The sequence below is a fragment of the Mustelus asterias genome, chromosome 10 (genome assembly GCF_964213995.1).
Source record: "Mustelus asterias chromosome 10, sMusAst1.hap1.1, whole genome shotgun sequence".
Lineage (NCBI taxonomy): Eukaryota > Metazoa > Chordata > Chondrichthyes > Carcharhiniformes > Triakidae > Mustelus > Mustelus asterias.
The window spans coordinates 86,545,331-86,567,318 of record NC_135810.1 but is presented as its reverse complement, the minus strand read 5'-3'; the positions used below and the strand labels follow the sequence as shown (position 1 = coordinate 86,567,318).

General features: G+C 42.1%; 1 protein-coding gene across 2 annotated transcripts in view; it reads right to left on the bottom strand.

Moving 5' to 3' along the window:
- The window catches only part of LOC144500065 (fibroblast growth factor 9), an 82,038-nt gene extending 60,555 nt beyond the window's left edge, over window positions 1–21,483 (bottom strand). Inside the window, exons 1-2 of one of the 2 annotated variants that reach the window (XM_078222836.1) lie at window positions 21,320–21,483; window positions 20,476–20,770 (exon numbers count right to left, since the gene is read on the bottom strand). In XM_078222836.1, coding sequence (XP_078078962.1) covers window positions 20,476–20,746 — 271 coding nt within the window. In that variant the 5' untranslated portion in view covers window positions 20,747–20,770; window positions 21,320–21,483. Of the gene's footprint in view, window positions 1–20,475; window positions 20,771–20,983; window positions 21,214–21,319 lie in introns of those variants that run through there. The other variant, XM_078222837.1, reaches the window with a different exon arrangement.
- Window positions 21,484–21,988: the final 505 nt, after the last annotated feature.

Sequence of the window (21,988 nt, the reverse complement as noted above, 5' to 3'; positions counted from 1 at the left end):
CAAGCGGAGAGTTTTCCATCACACTCCTGACTTGTGCCTTATAGATGGTGTTCAGACTTTGGGGAGTCAGGAAGTGCTGCAGAATTCTCAACCTCTGACCTGTTCTTGTAGCCAGCGTATTTTGCTGGCTGATCCAATTAAGTTTCTGATTAATGGTAATCCCAAGGCAGTTGATGGTGGAGGCTATTGAATGTCAAGAGGAGATGGTTAATCTATTTCTTGTTAGAGATGGTCATTGTCTGGTACTTGAGTGGCATGAAAAGTACTTGCCATTTACCAGCCCAAACCTAAATGCTGCCCATGTCTTGCAATATATGGACACAGATAGCTTCAATATCTGAGTAGACATCAAATGGTTCTGATCACTGTGTAATCATCGATGAACATTCCCACCTCTGGCCTTACGATAGGCGGAAGGCAGTGGCATAGTGGTATTGTTTCTGAACTAATGCTAATGCGGCACGGCGGCACAGTGGTTAGCATTGCTGCCTCACAGCATCAAGGACCTGTATTCAATTCCCGGCTTGGGTCACTGCCTGTGCACAGTCTGCACCTTCTCCCCGTGTCTGCGTGGGTTTCCTCCAGGTGCTCTGGTTTCCTCCCACAGTCCGAAAGACGGGCTGGTTAGGTGCATTGCCAATGCTGAATTCTCCCTCAGTGTACCCGAACAGGCGCCGGAGTGTGGCAACTAGGGGATTTTCACAGTAACTTCATTGCAGTGTTAATGTAAGCCTACTTGTGATACTAATAAAGAAACTTGGGGATCTGAGATCGAATCCCATCATTCAAAAAAATTTGGAATTAAAATTGTAATGATGACCAATAAACCATTGTCCACTGTCGTAATAAACCGCTAGGAATGAAATTTGACAGACCATCTATCATCGACTAGGCACCAGAAAAGGTAACGGCAAACTCAGCCCTATTGACTGCGAAGTCCTCCTTATTAACAAAATTGGGAAAGCTGTCTCACAGACTAGTCAAGCAACAGCCAGACATAGTCATACTGGAATAATACCTTAAAGATAAATGTTCCAGACATCACCATCACCATTCCTGGGTATGTTCTGTTTCACTGGCAGGACAGACCTCACAAAGGTGGAGGTGACACAGTGGTAAACAATAAGGAGGAAGTTGCCCCGGTATTCCTCAACAACGACTTTGGACCCCATGAAGCCTAGACCATACTAGACTGGGTCTGCTGCAGGTGGTGAACCTCATACACACCAACTTGCCTGCTGCAAATACATCTGCATGGAATAATCAATAATCAATTTGATTATCTGTAAAGACTGCATTCCAATCATTATTCTGTAAATTGAGTTTGTGTCTCTGTATGCCCTGTTTGTGAGCATTTCTCCATTCCACCTGACGAAGGGGCAGCGCTCTGAAAGCTAATGGCATTTGCTACCAAATAAACCTGTTGGACTTTAACCTGGTGTTGTTAAACTTCTTACTGTGTTTACCCCAGTCCAACGCCGGCATCTCCACATCATCACATAAATCCAACCCAGCCAAATAGCACCCATCAGACTACTCTTTATCATCAGTAAAAACATGGAAGGGGTCACCAAGGTTCCTTCGGCAGCACCCTCCAAAACCATGACCACTGCCATCTAGAAGGAAAAGGGCAGCAGATACACAGAAATGCCACCACCTGGAGGTTCCCCTCCAAGCCACACACCATCCTAACTTGTGAATATATTACCTTCACTGTCGCTAGGTCAAAATCCTGAAGCTCCCTCCTTAACAGCACTGTGGGTGTACCTACACCACATAGATTGCAGCGGTTCAAGAAGGCAGCTCACCACTACCTACTCAAGGACAATTAGAAATGGGCAATAAATATGTTGTAGCCAGCGACGCTCACATACATGAATGAATTTTTTAAAAGCTGAAAGTGTTTGGGCTTAGGACACTACCATGAGAAACTCCTACAGCGATGTCCTGTTGTTGAGATGATTGGCCTCCAACAACCACAACCACCTTCCTTTGTGCTCCAACCAGTGGAGAATTTTCCCTTGCTCCCCACTGACTTCATTTTTGGTAGGGCTACTTCATGCCGCGCTCAGTCAAATGTGGCCTTGATGTCAAGGGCAGTCACTCAACTCATCTCTTGAATTCAGCTCTTTTGTCCATGTTTGGATCAAGGCTATAATGAGGTCTGGAGCTCAGTGGCCCTGGTGATACCCAAATAGAGCACTGGTGAGCACATTATTGCTGAGTAAGTGCCATTTCATAGCACTGTTGATAACACCCTGTCATCACTTTCATATGATTAACAGTATACTGGGGGGGCAGTAACTGGTAAAATTGGATTTGACCTGCTTTTTGTGGACAGGGCATATGTGGGCAATTTTTCACATTGTCAGATCTATGCCAGTGTTGTAGCTGTACTGGAACAACTTGTCTGAGGACAGGGCTAGCTCTGCAGCACACATCTTCAGCACTATGGACAGGATATTAAGAGGGCCCATGGCCTTTGCAGTATCCAGTGCCTTAAACCAGTTCCTTATAACATGGAATCGATTAGGTGAAGATTGGCATCTGCAATGCTGGAAACCTCAGGAGAAATCTGAGATGGATCATCCACTCAGCACTTCCAGCTGAAAATAGTTTCAAATATTCCATTCTTGTCTTCTGTACAGATATGCGGGACTCTGTCATCATTGAGGATGGGGATATTTGTGGAGTCCCTTCCTCCTCTTAATTGTTTAATTGCCCACCATCATTCATGGCTAGATGTGGCAGGACTGGCAGAGCTTTGATCTGATCCATTGGTTATGGGATCGCTTAGCGCTGTCGTCACATGCTGCCTCTGTTCATTAGCATGCATGTAGCCCTCTGTTGTAGCTTCACTAAGTTGGCACCTCATTTTTAAATGTGCCTGGTGCTACTCCTGGCATGCTCTCCTGCATTTCTCATTGAACCCAAGTTGATCCCCTGGCTTGTTGATAATGGTAGAGTGAACGATACATCAGACCATGAAGGTACAGGTTGTGGTTGTATAGAATTCTGCTGCTGAAGGTGGCCCACAGCACCTCGCAAGTGCCCAGTTTTGGGCTACTAGATCTGGTAATACAGCACAACACAATGGACTGTATTCTTATTCTCCACAAGGACTGTCAAGGTATACTCCCATGAAGGGGATAAATAGGGCAAGCAAATACAGAGCTCCCTGAATGACAAAAGATATAGGGATTAAGAGGAAGAAGAAAAAATGCTGCTTATGAGAAATGGGTGGATAATACAATCGAGGACCAGGCTGAAAATAGAAGGCTCTTGGAGGAACTGAAAAACCAAATAAGAAAAGCAAAGAGGAAGTATGAAAAGAGACTGGCAACTAACATAAAATAGAACCCAAAAGTCTTCCATGGCCTATAAATAGTAAAGAGGTGGTGAAAGGAGGACTGGGCTGATTAAGGGGGCCAAAAAGTGGATTTGGAGACACATGGCTGAAGTATTAAATTAATACTGTGCATCTGTCAGAACAAGGATGCTGCGCAGGTCATGGGGAAAGAGGGGGTAGTTCAGATACTTGAAAAGTTTAAAATTGCTAAGTAGGAGGGATTGATAGGTTGTCCGTACTTAAAGTTGATATGGAACCAGGTTCAGATGAGGTGCGTCCAAGGATACCAGGAGAATTAAGAATCTAAATTGTGCATGCATAAGCCATAGTTCTCCAGTCTTCCTTAGACTCAGGGATGGTATCTAAGAACTGGAGAATTGCAAATGTTACACCCTTATGGAAGCAAAGGGTGTCAAAATAAGCCCAGCAACTAGAGGAGAGTCAGTTTAACCTCCATGGTAGGAAGGTTTCCACAAACAATGGGGCGAATTTTACCGTTGCACCCGCCATAGGAATCGGAGCAGGTGAAGGGCAAACCATAGAAAGGTCCATTAATTTCAGGCGAGACTTTCTGGTTTTGGGGCGAGCGTGGCCTGAGAATCCCGCCCAATAAATTGGGTCAAAATTAATAAGTCACTTGGGTAAATACAGATTAATTCAGGAAAGCCAACATGGTAAAATTGTGTTTAACTAACCTGCTGGGGTTTTTTATTGAGGCTACAGAGAAGGGTTGATGAGGGTAATGCTGTTGATGTGGTATACATGGACTTCCAAGAGGCATTTGATGGAAGTGCCACATAATAGATTTATGAGTAAAGGTAGAACTCATGGAGTAAAAGGCAACATTGGTAAGAAATTGGCTAAGTGATAGGAAAGAGATAATGGTTTATGGATTTTATTTTGGAAGGGGTGAAGGTTTATAGTGGAATTCCCCAGAGCACAATGTTAAGATGACCTAAACCAGGGCGAAGAGGGCACAATTTCTAAACTTATGAACAATACAAAACTTGAAAGTATTGTGAACTGTGAGAATAGTGTAGAACTTCAAAAGGACATAGACAGGTTGGTGGAATGTGTGGACAACTGGCAGATGAATTTAAATTCCACCAGGTGCCCTGGTGAGATTTGACTTGTGCACCCAGAGCAATAGCCTGAGCCTCTGAATGAGTAGCCAAATGGCCTTACCACTATGCCACCAATCATTTTAACATGGACGTGCATGAATAATTCAAGCATTAAGATATCAGAACTGGAGACTGTTGTAAAAGTTTATTATAAAGATAACTTTATCCAGAGAGTGGAAATGAATATAGCATTCAGGGGCATACAGCAATTAGAAGACTAATGGACAGAAAAAGTTGGTGATGTAACCCCACACCTCATGGAAACCCGGGTGATAAAAGAAGTTGATCCTATGGAAGTAGAAAGCAATACTGTTTTTTTAAAAAGTCAAAACTAACACTGGGAGTTTGCAATGGAGCACCTGGGGTGGGGGGGGAGAGTTTTCCTGTCCCGTCTGCCATGGGAATCGTAGCAGGCGAGGGACGGACCATGCAAAGGTCTGTTGACCTCAGGCTGGATTTTCCGGTTTTGGGGCAAGCGCGGCCGGATAATGCCACCCCTAATGTCCATACAGAAGTGCACAATTTACTCTATGAAGACACGGGAAAGGTATGTGAAAACAAATAAACTATTTTAATTAGAGAATTAGCTCTGGCGAAGAGTCATACGGACTCGAAACAGTAACTCTGTTTCTCCACAGATGCTGCCATACCTGCTGAGATTTTCCAGCATTTTCTGTTTCACTTTAATCAGGGACTTCAATCAACCAGATGCAAACTAGGGAAACCGTAGATGGTAGATGTAGTCCATGATTGCTTGTTGGCCCAATACATCAAGGAAGAATGATTGGCAATGTTCACCATGATCTGATATTTATCAATGACCCAGATATTGTACGGACATGAAAGTCCTATGGCCCCTAAGCAACAGTGACCATATAATGGTGAAGTTTATCATGGCCCGAGAGTCATCAATCCCTAAAAGCCGCAGCCAGGTAAGGGCTAAATTCAATGAAATTAAGGAACATTTAAAACAAATAGGTTAGAGGGGATTGTTCAAAAATACATCAGTGGAAGGCCAGTGCTGCACCTTAACAGTATAATGTTGAGTACGCAAGATGGTGGATAAGCTTCTTTAGAAATTATATAATCTATAAGTTTCCTACATCACAACACTGACTGCATTTCCTCTGGGTGGCCCGGTTTCCTCCCACACTCCAAAGATGTGCTGGTTAGGTGCATTGGCCATGCTAAATTGCCCCTTAGTGTGCTTTAATTGGTTATAAAGCACTTTGGAACATCTTGAAATACGTTCTATAAATGCAGGTTTTTCTTAAATGCTGCAGAGAGAAATCAAGAGTTACATTGTCTTTTGCTGAAAATGTTTTGGCAGAATATAGCAACATCTCTGAAGAAGCAGGGAGATAGGCTGAGATGTGAAAAGAAAGTGTACAAAGTTAGTATCCAAATGAACATGATTTCTGCCAAATGTCCACATTTTAGGCTGAGATCAGCATTTTCAGCGCTGTGTCAGCATCTGAGTGTCTGCTGACAAAAATCAACACATTCTATCCTGCCTGGACAGTCTTCCAAGGTTGATTCAGATACTTTGCAATGTTCTGGATGTAGCCTACAGGACACAAAGGATCTGCAGTATTCTCAGAAATTAGACACAGAAAATATGAAGAAGGAAAAACTAAACTCTCTCTACTGTTTGTCACTGACAAGATGTGGAGATGCCGGCGTTGGACTGGGGTAAACACAGTAAGAGTTTTAACAACACCACGTTAAAGTCCAACAGGTTTATTTGGTAGCAAATGCCATTAGCTTTCGGAGCGCTGCTCCTTTGTCAGATGGACGAAGATGGTCCATCTGACGAAGGAGCAGCACTCCGAAAGCTAATGGCATTTGCTACCAAATAAACCTGTTGGACTTTAACCTGGTGTTATTAAAACTCTTACTGTGTCACTGACAAACCAGACTTAGGGAGAGGGAGATTGACAAAAGACTGATCTGCAATACAGGAATGACACAGAATGACCGACAATCCAGGCATTGACACAGATTAACATTAAATCCAGGGACTGGCATAGATGACTGGCCTTTAGCCTTGTAACGTGATATTATAGACTGAATTAATTGTTTTACATTATTCTGGGAAGTGCAACAAAGTAGGAAATGTGTGCAGAAATTAAATGGATTAAATGCGCGAATTTTTTTTTTCAATTCATGGGATATGGGCATCGCTGGCTGGCAAGCATTTATTGCCCATCCCTAGTTGCCCTTGAGAAGGTAGTGGTGAGTCGCTTTCTTGAATTGCTGCAGTCTATGTGCTGTGGGTTGACCCACAATGTCGTAAGGGAGGGAATTCCAGGATTTTGACCCAGCAACTACGAAGGAACGGCGATATATTTCCAAGTAAGGACGATGAGTGGCTTGGAGAGCATCTTGTAGATGGTGGTGTTCCCATGTATCTACTGCCCTTGTCCTTCTAGATGGAAGTGGTCGTGAGTTTGGAAGGTGCTGTCTAAGGATCTTTGTGAATTGCTGCAGTGCATTTTGTAGATAGTACACACTGCTGCTACTGAGCATCGGTAGTGGGGGGAGTGGATGTTTGTAGGTGTGGTGCCAATCAAGTGGGCTGCTTTGTCCTGGATGGTGTCAAGCTTCTTGACTGTTGTTGGAGCTGCACCCATCCAGGCAACTGGGGAGTATTCCATCACACTCCTGTGCCTTGTAGATGGTGGATCGGTTTTGGGGAGTCAGGAAGTGAATTAATTGCCACAGTATTCCGAGCCTTTGACCTGTTCTTGTAGCCACTGTGTTTATGGGGCGAGTCCAGTTGAGTTTCTGGTCAATGGTAACCCCAAGGATGTTAACAGTGGGGGATTCAGTAATAGTAACACCATTGAAAGTCAAGAGGCGGTGGGTTAGAGTGTCTCTTATTGGTGATGGTCATTGCCTGGCATTTGTGTAAATGTTGATTTATTGTGTGACTGTTATTTTTGAGCTAGCCTGTAAACATTTTTGAACCAAACCTATATTATCTGTTCTGAAAAAGGTAGAAAACCAATATCAAAAGTGTTTAAAATTTCCCTTTAGTCACAATGTATTCACTAATTAATTTCTTAACATTAACTTATAATGGATAACTCTTTTGTTTATTTCTGTAGTTTACAACCTTCCACTTTTTACATTATTACATCATCTACTGCTAAACTGCAGCTGAGATGGTGGAACAATATGCAAGAAAACCTGAATGGAAGATTGATAATGGGAACTGCAGGAGTTGGCAAAGCGCACAACATAATGACGTTGACTTTTGCTTCCTACAGCATGCCTGGGTATGACAACAGACCAATGGACTGAGAATTCAATTCAATGGAAAAGCCAGATAATAGAACTTTCTGAGTCACGTTTTTGGATGTCATAATGATATTTGCAATCTCTCTGTCAGAGTTTCATCAAATAATCTAGAAAACACTTGCCCACCAAAAAATCTAGAAATTCTTTTGTTTAATCAGCATTAGTATGCCATGTATGACCTACCAAGATATAGACCTATTAAACATTCAATAGGCATTGCTTACAATATATTTGTATTGGTAAATTCATAAAAATTCCAATAGACTTACAGATAATGGATTTTAGATATTAATTAGAACATTTAGGACATTTAAATAAACATGTTTATAGGTAAGGAATTATCAGCAGGAACAAAGTAAATGGAACTGATGCATCTAAAATACAGTTGTAATCGTTTAATGTCTAACTGGGCAGAAATGTGGTGACTGCGGTATTTGCCCCTGAATTATTAAATGCTCCAGTTCTAAAAATAGACCCAAGGCAATGTTGCCATTTACGATTTTGCAACTTTGTAGTTTTAATCTAGCCAAATCACAGGCACTGATATTTTGAGTGGCATTTAATCAATCAAGACTATAATGTTGAAACACTTTACGCAGCAATATAATATATGTAGCCATACATTAAAGAAAACAAACCTAACAGGAGAAGGTTCCGACTAACAAAGCTTTTCAAAACACAACTGTGTTCCTTCTACGTTTTGGTGACATTAATTTCCAATTAGGTACATGCTGTAAGCTTACAACAAAGTGTGTTAGGTGGTGGTGCAGCGCACTGGAGAACCAATTCACAGCAGAAGAGTGAAGGGGAACATGGGTCCTGATTACCCCTTCAGAGTTCCTGATCAAAGCCACTTCACTTGGGGGAGGGGGGATGGAAAGAAGTCATCTATAGGTGGCTTTCACAAAACTCCAATAGGCAGCCATAAAACAGCATTGACTGCAGCCGCCTGATAGTCAAAACCAGCCCAGAAACCACAAACATGTTGGCATGGCACCAACTGGGTAGTGGAGAGAAATACATTTTTAAAAGATTAAAAATGTTATAATGTTGTCCTCATTGAAAGAAAGTTCATCCTACAGCAATGTGCCTCATTTATGCTTTTACTGAATCCTGGCTGTGCTCTTCCTGAATTGAGCAGAGGTGCCCCAATTACACCATAGGTTCTTAGCAAGGTCGTCCCAGAGCTGAAATTTTATTTCTATGTTCTGGTTTACACATCTAATCAGATGTGTATTTATTAGTACATCAAATGGGCATTTATAATCAAGGAAAAAAATATCCAGTAAAGAAATGGAGACTGAAACAGACAATAATTGGAATGGAATGGATATAACAAACAGAAGGTAATGGCATTGGAGACGAAAATAGCAACAAACATGCTGGCCAATTCCATTGTGCTGTCTCAGAATTAGTCTTTCCATTCAATCTCCAACTGAGGTAAGTTTACTTTATACCAACACCATTGCATAATTCAAAATTAATTGAGTTTATATTGGCAAGCCAATGTGAAATTTAAGCAGTTCACTATAATTTCCAATTTTGAGAGGACATGGGGTTATAAAGTGATCTTGCATTATTTTATTTTTCTATAACTAATGCTACTAATGGCTAGTTAATATCCCATCACATTAAAACAAAATTTCCAAATGTGTTAATAGCCAGGTCACGATGCAGTTTATTTGAAAAGCACATGCCTTTACAGTTACGACCAGAGAAATTCACCCATGTAATGTTTGTCAGCTGCTGAAATAAAGGCTGCATTTGTTTCATATTGCATTACTGTACTGGGTCTTAGAGACTACAATATTTTAAATCATGTGGCTAAGAAATAACCTAGCTTCATGTACAAGGTATTGGATCAAAGTAACAGCTCCCGCCAGCAAAGTCAAATCCCGATAACAGCAACATCAATTCAGAGCAACTATGGCTAAAGTGGAGTTAAGATTATTGTGAGCATGGAGCAATGAGTGTATTTATATTAAAATAGTACAAACTTGAACACTAAAATCATTGTAACAATAAAGACAGCTAGAACTGATAAAATTCCACATTGGGTTTTCTGAGCAATGTCTTAAACTTTTTTTTTAATCAAAGGCACTTTATTTTCTCCCAGGAGAAAGTTACTGCCCGGACCACTTAGTCTCAATCATACATGTTTGGCCATTTGAAAACTGCACTCAATTTTCTTGTTTTCTTCAGTAAGGGATACTGGTCCTGACTTCAGACTTGCAGTGTACAAATATCATGATTGCCAACAACACATAAAGAGGTGACTATACCAAGTTCAGTTTAATAGACCCCATTTTAGTATCTCTCAAACTAAATGAATTTAAATTGTAACACAGGCAGACAATATGTTTTCTTGGAAAATATTAGTGAATTTGACTAAGAAAGACCAGCATGTGCATCCGTTTTACACCTAAACTAATAAAAGTCAAATAAATAATGGAACATAAAATGAAAAGGCCGTATATCATATTTTCATGGAAGCTGTCTCATGCGGCTTCATGTGCAATGTCAGCTGAAAATAGCTGTTCTGAATTCTGCAAAAGGCGACATGTAAACCTTTGCAGAATTTCAGTTCTCAAGGTCAGGGAGGGTCAGTTAGATGACGATGTATGAAAAACAAGTTGAGAGGCCGCAGTACAGTAATATACTGGGAGGTGATAATGATTTTGTTTTGTGTTGTAAACTAAGGTTTTTAAAACCTGCTTACGATTGTACTATGTGGTATAATGCTTAGCTAAGCAGCCTAGAAAATTTCTCAAGTTTGACCCCCCACGCCCCAGTCTGTGCTGAGTTAACTGACCTCAGCAAGGGGGCTATATAAAGTAAGTATCCCCAAGCAAGGAAGGAAGAGAAAAATGTCTATCATGGTTCCAGTTCCTAATCATACTTTAGCAATACCTCGTGAAGGGTACACATTTATTGGCGTTGGATAAAAATAGAATTGGGTTCATCTGATTTAGACCCAGCAGCCAATTCCACTCCCCCTCCCTCCCCCCAAAAAACACCAACCCTTCCCAGAACTGTCTGTTCTTTAGACATACCCTGCAGAATGGTCAATTTGCATGATACTGGAAGGCTGCCAGTAACATGAAGCTGCTTTTGTTGGTGCGTAGAGAGAACTGGGGCAAATTAGAGCAGTGGAAATGTATATGCTATTTATTTTATCCTGTGTCAGTTCCTCATGCCATGCCCATGTCTCAGCCAGGAGTCAAGTAATCTACTCCCAAGTCTTGGAGGAACGCAGGAAGAATCAAAGTCCTGGCACCATAGAAGATTTGACTGCACACAGGGGAAACAGAATTGCAGAATTCGATAGTTGGGGTGTGGACAGATGTTTCTGTAACCACAAATGTGATTTTCAGATGGTATGTCCCTTTCCTGGTGCCTGGTAGAGGGCATCACTAAACAAGATCAGGATATTCTGTGATGGAAAAGGAAAGAGCAAGAGGTCACTGCCTATATTGGAACTAATGACATTGGCAGGAAAGGTTTTGAACTCCTTCAGGCCAAGCTTTCAGGAGCTAGGAAAGAGATGGAAAAACAGCAACTTAAAGGTCATAATTTTGGAATTCCCCCAGTGTAGCATGCTAGTGAAGATAGTCGAGGTAAATATGCAGTGATGGAAATGGTGCAGGAGGGAGGCTTTCAGATTCTTGGGGCATTAGAATGAGTTATGTGGATGAGGCACCTCTACAAGATCTCTGGTTTGCTCCTGAACAAACCTAAGACCAATGTTCTGACTGGGACGTTAACTAGGTACTGTTGGGGATGGGTTAAACTAATTTGGCAGGATGGACAGAATCCAGAAATTAGCAGAGAGAAGTAGAAATGATTTCAGAAGGCAGTGATTTAAACAGCAGTAAACCTGAAATATCCCCAAAATTGCAATGTCACAATTGAGGAAAATAGAGGAAGTAATGAAGGCAGAATTACAACGTTTGTATGACATTGTAGATTTATTAGGAAGGTTGGTAAGCTGCGGCACAAATTGCTACACTGGATTATAGCGTGGTTGTGTTAACAGCGATTTGGCTCCAACAAGAATGAATTCTTAATATTCCTTGTTATCAAATACTCAGCAATGAGAGAGAGTGATAAAAGGCGAGGTGTGGTAATATTGTTTAAAGATGATGTTACAGTTCTAAATAGAAAGCATTTACTAGATTCTCCGAGGACTGAATCTTTTTGGCTTGAGTTGAGAAACAGAGAGAACTGATATATTGTTGGGAGTTTTTTTTATAGAGCTCCAAACAGTGAGGTAGCAAATCTGTCAACAAATTTCAAAAGCATGAACAGAAATAGAAATGGTAATATTACTAGATTTTAATTACCTTAATATGGACTAAGAAAAGAGAAGAATTTCTAATATGTACACAGGAGAATTTTCTTTATCACTGTTTCTAGTTTAACAAGGAAGGAACAGTGTTTGATCTGGTTATGGGAAATGAAGCAGGATAAGAGGACTCTGTTACAACAGGAGGTCATCTGGCTAAGAGTGAGCATAGCATAATTCAGTTCAAATTAAGACAAGAAAAACAGAAACTATTGAAGGCAAATACGCTTAACTGATGAAGAGTTAATTTCAATGATGTAAGAAAGGACCTAGCAAAAGTAGATTGTGAAAGGTGTTTCTAGGAGACAACAGGAAACAGCAATGGAAAGCATTTAAGGAAGAGATGGTTCAGGTATAAAGAACATATACTCATTTGATGGGAAAAGATACATCACTCATAGCTCATGTGTCCTCCATGACAAAGAAAATACAAATTAAAATACAACAGAGAAAAGAGGTTTATGGGAAATATTTAAAGTAAAGTTTATTTATTAGTTACATGTAAGGCTTACATTAACATTGCAATGAAGTTACTGTGAAATTTCCCTAGTCGCCACATTCCAGCGTCTGTTCAGGTCAATGCACCCTAACCAGCACGAATTTCAGACTGTGGGAGGAAACCGGAGCACCCGGAGGAAATCCAAGCAGACAAGGGGAGAACGTGCAAACTCCACACAGACAGTGACCCAAGCTGGGAATTGAACCCAAGTCCCTGGCGCTGTGAGGCCGCAGTGCTGTGCCACCTGTGCCACCGTGCCACCCCAGCTAGAGCATGCTGTAGTTAATAATTAGGAAGATTATGGAAAGTACAAGAGGAAAGTGAAAAGTTAATGCAGGAGGTTCACAGAATCACAGAATGAGAAAAAATTAGCAGTCAACGTTAAATTGAACCTTAAAACATTTTATAAACATATAAGGTGTATGAGTTTTGCTCAGAAAAAAAGTCAGGTCCGTTAAGGGCCAAAAGGGAAATCTTCGTGCGGAGGCAGAGAACATGGAAAAGTGTTAAATTATTACTTTGCATCTTCCTTTACAAAGGAACCGGATAATGTGAGGGCTACGCTAAAAGAGAGGAAAGTTATGGCTAGAATAATGATTGAGAAGACATACTAAAAAGATTTTCATTCCTGAAAGTTGGTCAGCTATCTGGTCAGAATGCATCTTACACTGCTGAAAGAGGCAAAGGTAAAAATAGCAAAGATATTTGTTACAATCTTTCAATCCTCATTGGATACAGCAGTAACACCAGAGGAGGTTTACTAATGTGTTATATCACTGTTCATGAAACAGGAGAGGGATAATCCGGGTAACAACAAGCCAGTCATCTTAATATCAGTACTGAACAAGTTATTGGAAACCATGATGAGGGACAAAATAAATTTTTATTTGGTAAGGTATGGATTAATTTAGATCATGGATTTTTGAAAGGTAAATGGTGTTTGGTTATCTTACTTGAATGATTTGATGAACTAACAGAGGAGGTTGATCAAGGTAGTGAAGTCGATGTATGGATGGATTATTGGAAGGCATTTTAAGAAGTACCAAAGGGAAGATTATTAAGAAGATGAAACGTTTGGAATTAAGGAGAAAGTGGCAGTCTGGATACAAAATTGGCTCAGGTACAGGAAGCAAAGCCTGGTGGTGAGTGGGTGTTTTTAGACTAAACGTTGGTCTGGAGTGGTGCATCCCAAGGGTCAGTGTTGATCCATTACTCTTCACAACTTTTATAAACAACCTAGACTCAGGTGTAGGGAACAACATTATATAGTTTGCAGATTATACAAAACTTGCCAAGCAGGAGGTCATGATGAGGATAATTATAGATTTCAGCATGACCTAGAGAGTTTGGTGAATTGGGCAGGAGTATGGAAGATAGAGTTCAATGCAGAGAAAAGTAAAGAAATCCACATTGGGAGGAGAAATATGGAAAGACAATATAATATAGATGCCACAATTATCAAAAGTATAGATGAGCAGAGAGAGATACTTTGGGCCCATGTACACAAATCCTTGAAGGTGGCAAGGCAAGTTGATAAGGTGCTAAAAATATATATGGGTAAACTGGGTTTATAAATAGAGGAATAAAATATAAAAAAATCACTAGAACTTCATAAATCACTGGTCAGGCCTCAGCCACAGTATCATGGACAATTATGGACACTACACTTCAGGAAAAATGGAAAGGCATTGGAAAGGATAGAGATGAGGTTTCCCATCATGATACCAGAGATGACGGAATTCAATTATTAGAAGAGAATGATATAATTAGGACTATTCTCCTTGGAACAGAGTAGGTCAAGAGGGGGCATAATAGAGGTATTCATGATGATGTGAGGTTTCCATAGAGTAAATAGGGAAATAAATTCCCTCAAGTGATGGGTCAATGAAGATCATGGTTCAAAATAATTGAAAAAAGATCTAGAGAGGAGATGAGAATCTTTTTCACTCAAAGTAACTCGGATCTGGAACACTCTATCTGAAAAGGTAATGGAAGATGATTCTGGGAAAAAAATTGAAATGGAGTTGGAGAGGTCCTCGGGGATAAGGAACATCCTTGGGGTTACCATTGACCAGAAATTCAACTGGACTCACCACATTAACACAGCGGCTACAAGAGCAGGTCAGAGGCTAAGAATATTGTGGTGACTAACTCACCTCCTGACTCCCCAAATCCTATCCACCATCTAAAAGGCAAAAGTCAGGAGCATGATGGAATACTCCCCATTTGCCTGGATGGTGCAGCTCCAACAACACTCATGAAGTTTGACATCATCCAGGACAAAGCAGCTCACTTGATTGGCACCACATCTACAAACATCCACTCCCTTCACCACCGACACTCAGTAGCAGCAGTGTGTACTATCTGCAAGATGCACTGCAGCAATTCACCAAAGATCCTTAGACAGGGCCTTCCAAACCCACGACCACTTCCATCTAGAAGGACAAAGACAGCAGATACATGGGAACACCACCACCTGCCATTTCCCCTCCACGTCACTCACCATCCTGACTTGGAAATATATCATCGTTCCTTCGCAGTCACTGGGTCACAATCCTGGAATTCCCTCCCTAACAGCATTGTGGATCAACCCACACACATGGACTGCAGCGATTCAAGAAGGCGGCTCACCACCCCCTTCTCAAGGGCAACTAGGGATGGGCAATAAATGCTGGCCAGCCAGTGACGCCCATGTCCCACAAATGAATAAAAAAAAGTTTATGGACGCAAAGTGGAGATGGGGAAATAAACACAAATGCTCTTTCAGAGAGCCAGCATCAACATGATGGGTTGAATGGTCTCCTTCTGTGCTGTAAGTTTCTATGATTCAATGCCTCTATTGAAATGGTTTCATAACTGACTACTCTGAGTAGTGTAGTGTCTGAGGTTAACCCAGAGTCCAGGGTGACTGTGTTTCTTATTTTCTCACTCCATTTCTGCCAACACCTTTCATGGAATGTACCTGGCATCCACTTGTTGTCTTTTGCAACAAGGCCAGCTAAGGTCATGTCACACTGTCTAATTATGCATGGATACCGTATGCATTACAATGTATTACAGTATTATATATGTATTATAGATTGTGGAGCTCCCTGAAAGGCTCAGTAGGAAATTATAAAATGCGACACAGTACTGAGCCACACAGCCAGAAAAGCCCCAGGTTTGTTCCTCGATTAGTAAAAACCATAAGCTGCAATACACTGTGAGGGAAATCTTGGCCCCCATTCCAGCCTGAATGAAATGAATGCTCAACAATTCAATGCGTCCACAAAAAAACAATGCTAAAAATGCTTGAAGCCAACCACTTGGTTGAAAACCTTTCCTCCCAAAACCAAATTGCAAAAGGTTGCTAAGATTGATGCAGATGGAACCAGTCCAGTTTCACAGCATGATAAGCCATCAAACACAATGCCACACTCAGAGTTCTCCATCCAAACCATCCCGCTAAGATAGGCACAAAGTGTAGGCTAATTCCCTCTTTAAAGTGGTGAGGGAAAACATAGATGACTGTGGCTCCACCATAGCTCTCAGCAGCTGGCAAAGGGCAAGCGTCACTGGCGGTCAGGGAGCAGGGAAGCTACTCTATTCTCCCAGGTGATAGCTGAATTGATCAGGTAGGGAGGCGGGAATGTGAGGGGAGGTGTAGAATGATGTGGTCTGGTCTCGTGGGTGGATTTATACCACTCACAACAAAATGTATAGCCGAGTTGTCAATAAACCTCCCACACAGAATACTTCTCTAATAAAAAAATTAAGGCTGGATTTTTTTTGTTTGGTTTTGGGGGTGATCTTGGGCGGTGGGTCATTGAGACAATAAAAGCACCGTTTTCAGTTGGTTTGTCTGCATCCCAGCACTTAACTTGATAACCTAATTTTTAAAAAGCGAATGCAAAGGTTTAAAAACTTGAAAACACTGGGGGCGGACAATGGGTGGTTCTCGGCGTCTTTACAGATGGCAAGCATTTCTCCAAATAGTAGGGGAGGGTGCTGCACCGGGAGAATAAACGTCTTTCCCTTTTCTTAAAATATTACTTGTGGTGCTCAGGAAATGATTGGCGTGCCAACTGCAGCGCCTGGCCCGCACTGCTTCTGGGTGATATTTTTTCAGCTGACACCTTGGGCTGGAGGGTGTTCGGTTCCTTCAGAAGTTAGAATGAAACCAACCTCTTTCCCCGCCCCACACACACAGTGCTCCCCGCATGCCAATCGATTTCAGCCCCTGTCACCGTGTATTTAGGACCGATCCCACCGACTCGGGTGTGGAAATGTCAATGCCACACCCAGTGTATTAACAGTAAGGAGACTTTCAACAAAAAAAATGGAGTGAGATCACAGAACGCCTGCGTCGTTCACTTTCAATTCTGGCATCAATGATGAATGACTTGGGGCGCGTCTAGTCTTATTGTTCCCATTGTAGACCAATGCTGGACTAAATGAAATGCTAACATGTCATTAAGTGTATCTATATGAGGATAAATCTGGCTAATTGAAAACATATGGTCGAACGAAAGCAGCCGTGGAGGAAAACAAAATGTAACACACACATTAGTACAAAGGTATTAAACCTGGAATGCCCCATAATAAACCCGTGTCTCCTTCATGGTCCTAGCACCAGCGCTCCTACAGTCCTTGCTCCCAATCTCAGATCTCCCTAAGCAACTGCAAATGGCAAAGGCAATGCAATGTTTTATCCCATTTCAATCGGCTCGATGTATATTTGGATTTTGAAATCAACAATGAAACTAGACAAAAGTTGAGGTCGGAACTTCAAAACCAGCCTGCGGAATTGGGCATTAATCGTAATTTAAAAGGGTGGCGTTTATTCAGAACACGTCCATCTGCTGAATATTTCGTCAGCTTCTGTACGCGGTAGTTTTGCTGACACACAGGACACGCCTACACTTTCCAGTTACTGAACGTCCCGGTGGAGTTCCATCTGGAAAGTGTCCTCAATCGAAGAATGTTACATTAAACATTAAAAACGTTAGACGCTATGTTGCAGCTTGCAGTCAAAGCACGCCGTATGAATTCCACAATTAGACAAGGCAATATGCTGCATCTACTGATGCATATCGAGCGATAGAGACCTTGAAGGAAAGCAAATGCTGCACATTGCCAAAATGTAGCAGCCAACACCCCCCCCCCCCCACCCCCTCTCTCCCGTCCCCGCCCCCCATCCAGCTCCGCAAGTGTATTTTTGGCAGTGCACTTAGCAAACCGCAACACTGCACGCTTGAAAGAGCAGTTCATCTGAGAGTCTGCAGCTAAACTGGCTGTGATCATTCTCTTTTATATGGAATACGATTGTACTGAGGGTTAAACATTAAACCAGCCCCAGATGCAATGAGCATCCGACATGATCCGCACTAACAAGTGAATTGTTTCATTTGAGGAGGAAAGTTGCTCAAAGTGCATGAGGTGACAACGAATATACCAGCCCTAGTGAATGTCCACCTGTAAAGTGACAGTCTCAGCACAATATTAACATTCGGCAATATGGCTAGTGCCGCCACTTCGACCAACATTCATTTGAAAGTTATGTCTTTTTTTTCGGATGGGAGACCACACCTTCCTGGACTGAATCTGTGGGTATATCATGAAACAGCAAAAGTGCAAAATAAACCCCACTCTCGCCTACCTCATCCATCAGAGATCCCAGGATATTAACCACTTCCTCCGGTGTCCTTGAGCATCTCAGTGCTAATTCTTAAATATAGTGCGTACATTTTTTTTATTAACAGCAGCCTTCGCACTTATAAATCCCCAGTCGACTCAAATGAAATCGATTCGAATGGAGTTACTTGACCGACGCTGTCACTCACTGCAGTGCCCTGTTCATCGGCTGCTGGAAATCTATGACCTTCAGGATAAGATTCAGAAAGTAAAGATCGATTGTGATAGCCAACGTCTCTCCTCACAACAGGGAGGACATTGGTGAGTTTAGGGGGAAAAAATTACGTCCGTCCAGTCAAAACGTGAATGGGTTTAAATGTAACATAGCAGCTTCTGAAATGTAGCAAAGTGCGTGTCACCCAGCGCCAAGGTAGGTGCGGGCAGGAGACACTGCAGTAAAAGACACACCAGCTGCTTCAGCACAAGCAGCGCCAGGCAATAGCACAGAGAGCAAGGGCCCGTTTCGTGTAGGGACAAATATGAGGAGGAACAAAGAATTGACTTGTAAAGAAAGTTAACATAAAAAAACAAAAGGAGAGAATCCTCTAAGAAAAAAACTGACACAACAGACAAAATATTGTGTGTGCGGATACATTGGCCTGGAAAAGCATTAAGTCTGTGCAAAGGAAAGGTAGGCTCCTGCACCCAAATGGGTGACCTCAGGAATCTGGGGAGTGTGGATGATGGGTGGGCTGCTGTTATATTCTAGCACAAGGATCAAACTTCCCATGTTCAGTGGCTACTTCAACCTGTTTCCTCACTCTCCACCTCCCACACTAGCCCACCCGTGAAATAGGATGACTGAAGTAGATTGCCGTGCCAAATGTTACTTTACCCATTTGAAAAAATATCAATACTTTTAAAACTCCTACTTTAAAAAAATGGTTTCGGTGCACCACTTTCCTTTCCAATATACTATGTATTTTTGTTAATCTTTCACAAGGTGTGGATAATAATCGCTGCAGCAGTTCTAGCCTTACACGTTAATCTCACTCCGCATTCAGGGATCTGTCTATTAGACTATCCCCAGTAGTTCTCCCCCACCCCGCCCCGCGAGAGACAATTTCTTTGCCCAAATAGCATTAGTTCGGGTGGAGAGGGCGTGCGCTAGGACCCGAGGGAATCTGTGCCTCTCTGGAAATGTAGCAGTGCGGCCGCCGTACAGACACCTGCTGGAGGCGTGAACCCAGAGGCTTGGCCAGAGAGGCTCTTAAGGAGAAAAAAAAACTGTCAATTTACCCCCTTGTGAGCAGAATTGATGTTAAAATGCCTTTTAATCAACTCTAAGGACAAACAATGCATGGCGAGGTCACCGTGCGCACGTGGCTGAATTGCCCCCTATGCATTTTCCAGATATACCGAGGAAGCTCTACCTGATTAATAATGTATGGCGATGTGTTAAATTAGTCTTTGCTGTGATCTCCCCAACAATCACCTCCAACACCCAGTCATATGATTGCAGCAATCCACTGCGATGGCAATCCGGCTCCAACTTTGACAGCACAACTCATTACAGTGCAGCCTTACCTGTCCCACACTAATGGTGCAAATAGGGAAGCTCTGTCTGCAGGTCCTAACCAGCAATATTTTAAGTTAGCTTCCAGTCTGACGTCCCAGTGAATGATATTTGCGGCGGATCGACGCATAAGGTCGTAGGGACAGGTAGATGGACACATATTCCGATTCAAGCGCATCTTAGTCATCACCCAACCAGCTATGCGCCTAAATTCGTGATCCTGTGTGCTTACTGTGGATCATTGCACCATTAGTCAGAATCTGTTTTCCTATATACACACACACACATAGCCGGGACCTATGGCATCTAAGCCTGTTCATTTTCCGCAGCCTATCATTTGTGAAAGTTATTTATCTAAACGAAATGTACGTAACCCCCACGTAAACAGGTAGATGTAGACAAGAGGCGGATGTCCTGATTGTATTTATAATAAATCGCCGTAACGACGATACACCTAAATTAATGCGATGATCCTATCATTTAGTCATGTCTGATATTCTTAGATCACGTTATAGGAATCAAAATACCGTTCCAACTGCCTCGCAGAGCAGTGCTGCATTAAACTCCCCCATCTGGCATTGTCATGAGGAGGGGAGAAACATTATCAGGCGCTTCTTTTATGACCTACTTAAGGGCAATTAGGTGCTTTGTCTCTCTTCTACTTACCAAATCGACTGTGATCCTGTCTGGTCCCCTGGATAGTTCCATTAGGAAAAATCTCTAAGTGAAAACCAGTCCTGCAGTACAGTTGTCTCCTCCTGAGGATCCCCTTTAAGTGAGCCAGGTCCGTCACTGAACCCCTGCTCAAACCCCCCTCGGACTGGCCGAGGTGATCACTCAGAAGAACCGGGTTATCCACCGGCAAAACGGGCACATTCCCAAAAGGTATTGCATCCTGGACACCAAGATAGTTCCCAACTTCACCTAACGGAGCCATCAGTCGCCGCCGGCGATTCTGTTTCTGATAATAACAATAGAAAAAAAAAACAAGAATAATAACAATATAGGTGTCAGCCCAGATTGATCTCTCGTGTGTTTTCCTCTTTCCTTTCAGAATGAATTGTTTTGACTGCAATCCATTAAAACATACATTAAAAAAAAGTGAGATGCTGTTTTGGTTTGGGCCAGGTTCAAGGTCAATCTGTAGTCTATGAAACCACCACTTTATACTCACACATTAACATATTGTTTTTTTAAATAATCCCAGGTCTAGCAGGCTGTTTGATCTTCAGGCGATCCAGCTGCATTGAGAATAAAAATTCGCAGTTTCTCCATTGGAAGAAGATAACGATGGTCATAGCAACTTAAAACCCGGCGTTATTGGATTTTTTTTAGATGAACAAGGCTACGTCAGAATTTATGGATCCTGACTCCAGAAAGGCATGCGCTGTTTTTTTTTACTCTATACAAGACTGCATACATCTGCATGAATCCTTGAGAAATATAGATCGCACGTTGCTCGCTGGGGCAATCCAAAAACTTTGATCTTATTTTTTTTCCCAAACGTCACCTTTTTTATTATCCAAAGACTTGAGGAAGACCAGGAGAGTGTCTGAGGCTTCAAGCGCTCGCCCTCATCAGCAGAAAGAGCTGCAAGTCCAATGCTGTGTTGCTGGCTGCCTTGAAACAGGTGTTCCTTACGCAGCCCCCACTGTGAAATGTGTGTACTATCTGCGTCTGAACTATACTCTCCATGTAGCACGCAGAGTGGCGCAGAAAAGCAGGCATGGGTTGGGTTTAAGGTAGTCTTACCAACGACATCTAGGCTCCTTCTCGGTCCTAGCGCCCATGGATTTACTTGAGACATTTAACTACTTGAAGCGGGTGTGTTTGTTGAGCCCCGTTGAAATCTACAATGGTGTGGAGAAAAATGTGTGTGCAATCTAAATTACTGAACCTTAATTATTAACCGTTTGATTTACAGCTTGGAATCTACAATAATGTGCTGAGCTCTTTTTAAACTATATATCGGACACAGGTACCCATTTCTCTGCGAATCAAACTTTTCGCTCAGCTGTTCACCGCTGACAAAGGTACTTCTCAGGGAAGGCTGCCTTTAACTGGTTTTATCCCGTGTCAGTGACACTGGATTAATTTTCACATCACTGATTCATCCCCAGAATTGAAATAAACCAGATTCAGAGGGATCGAGATTACGCTGACCCCTTAACAATTGGCA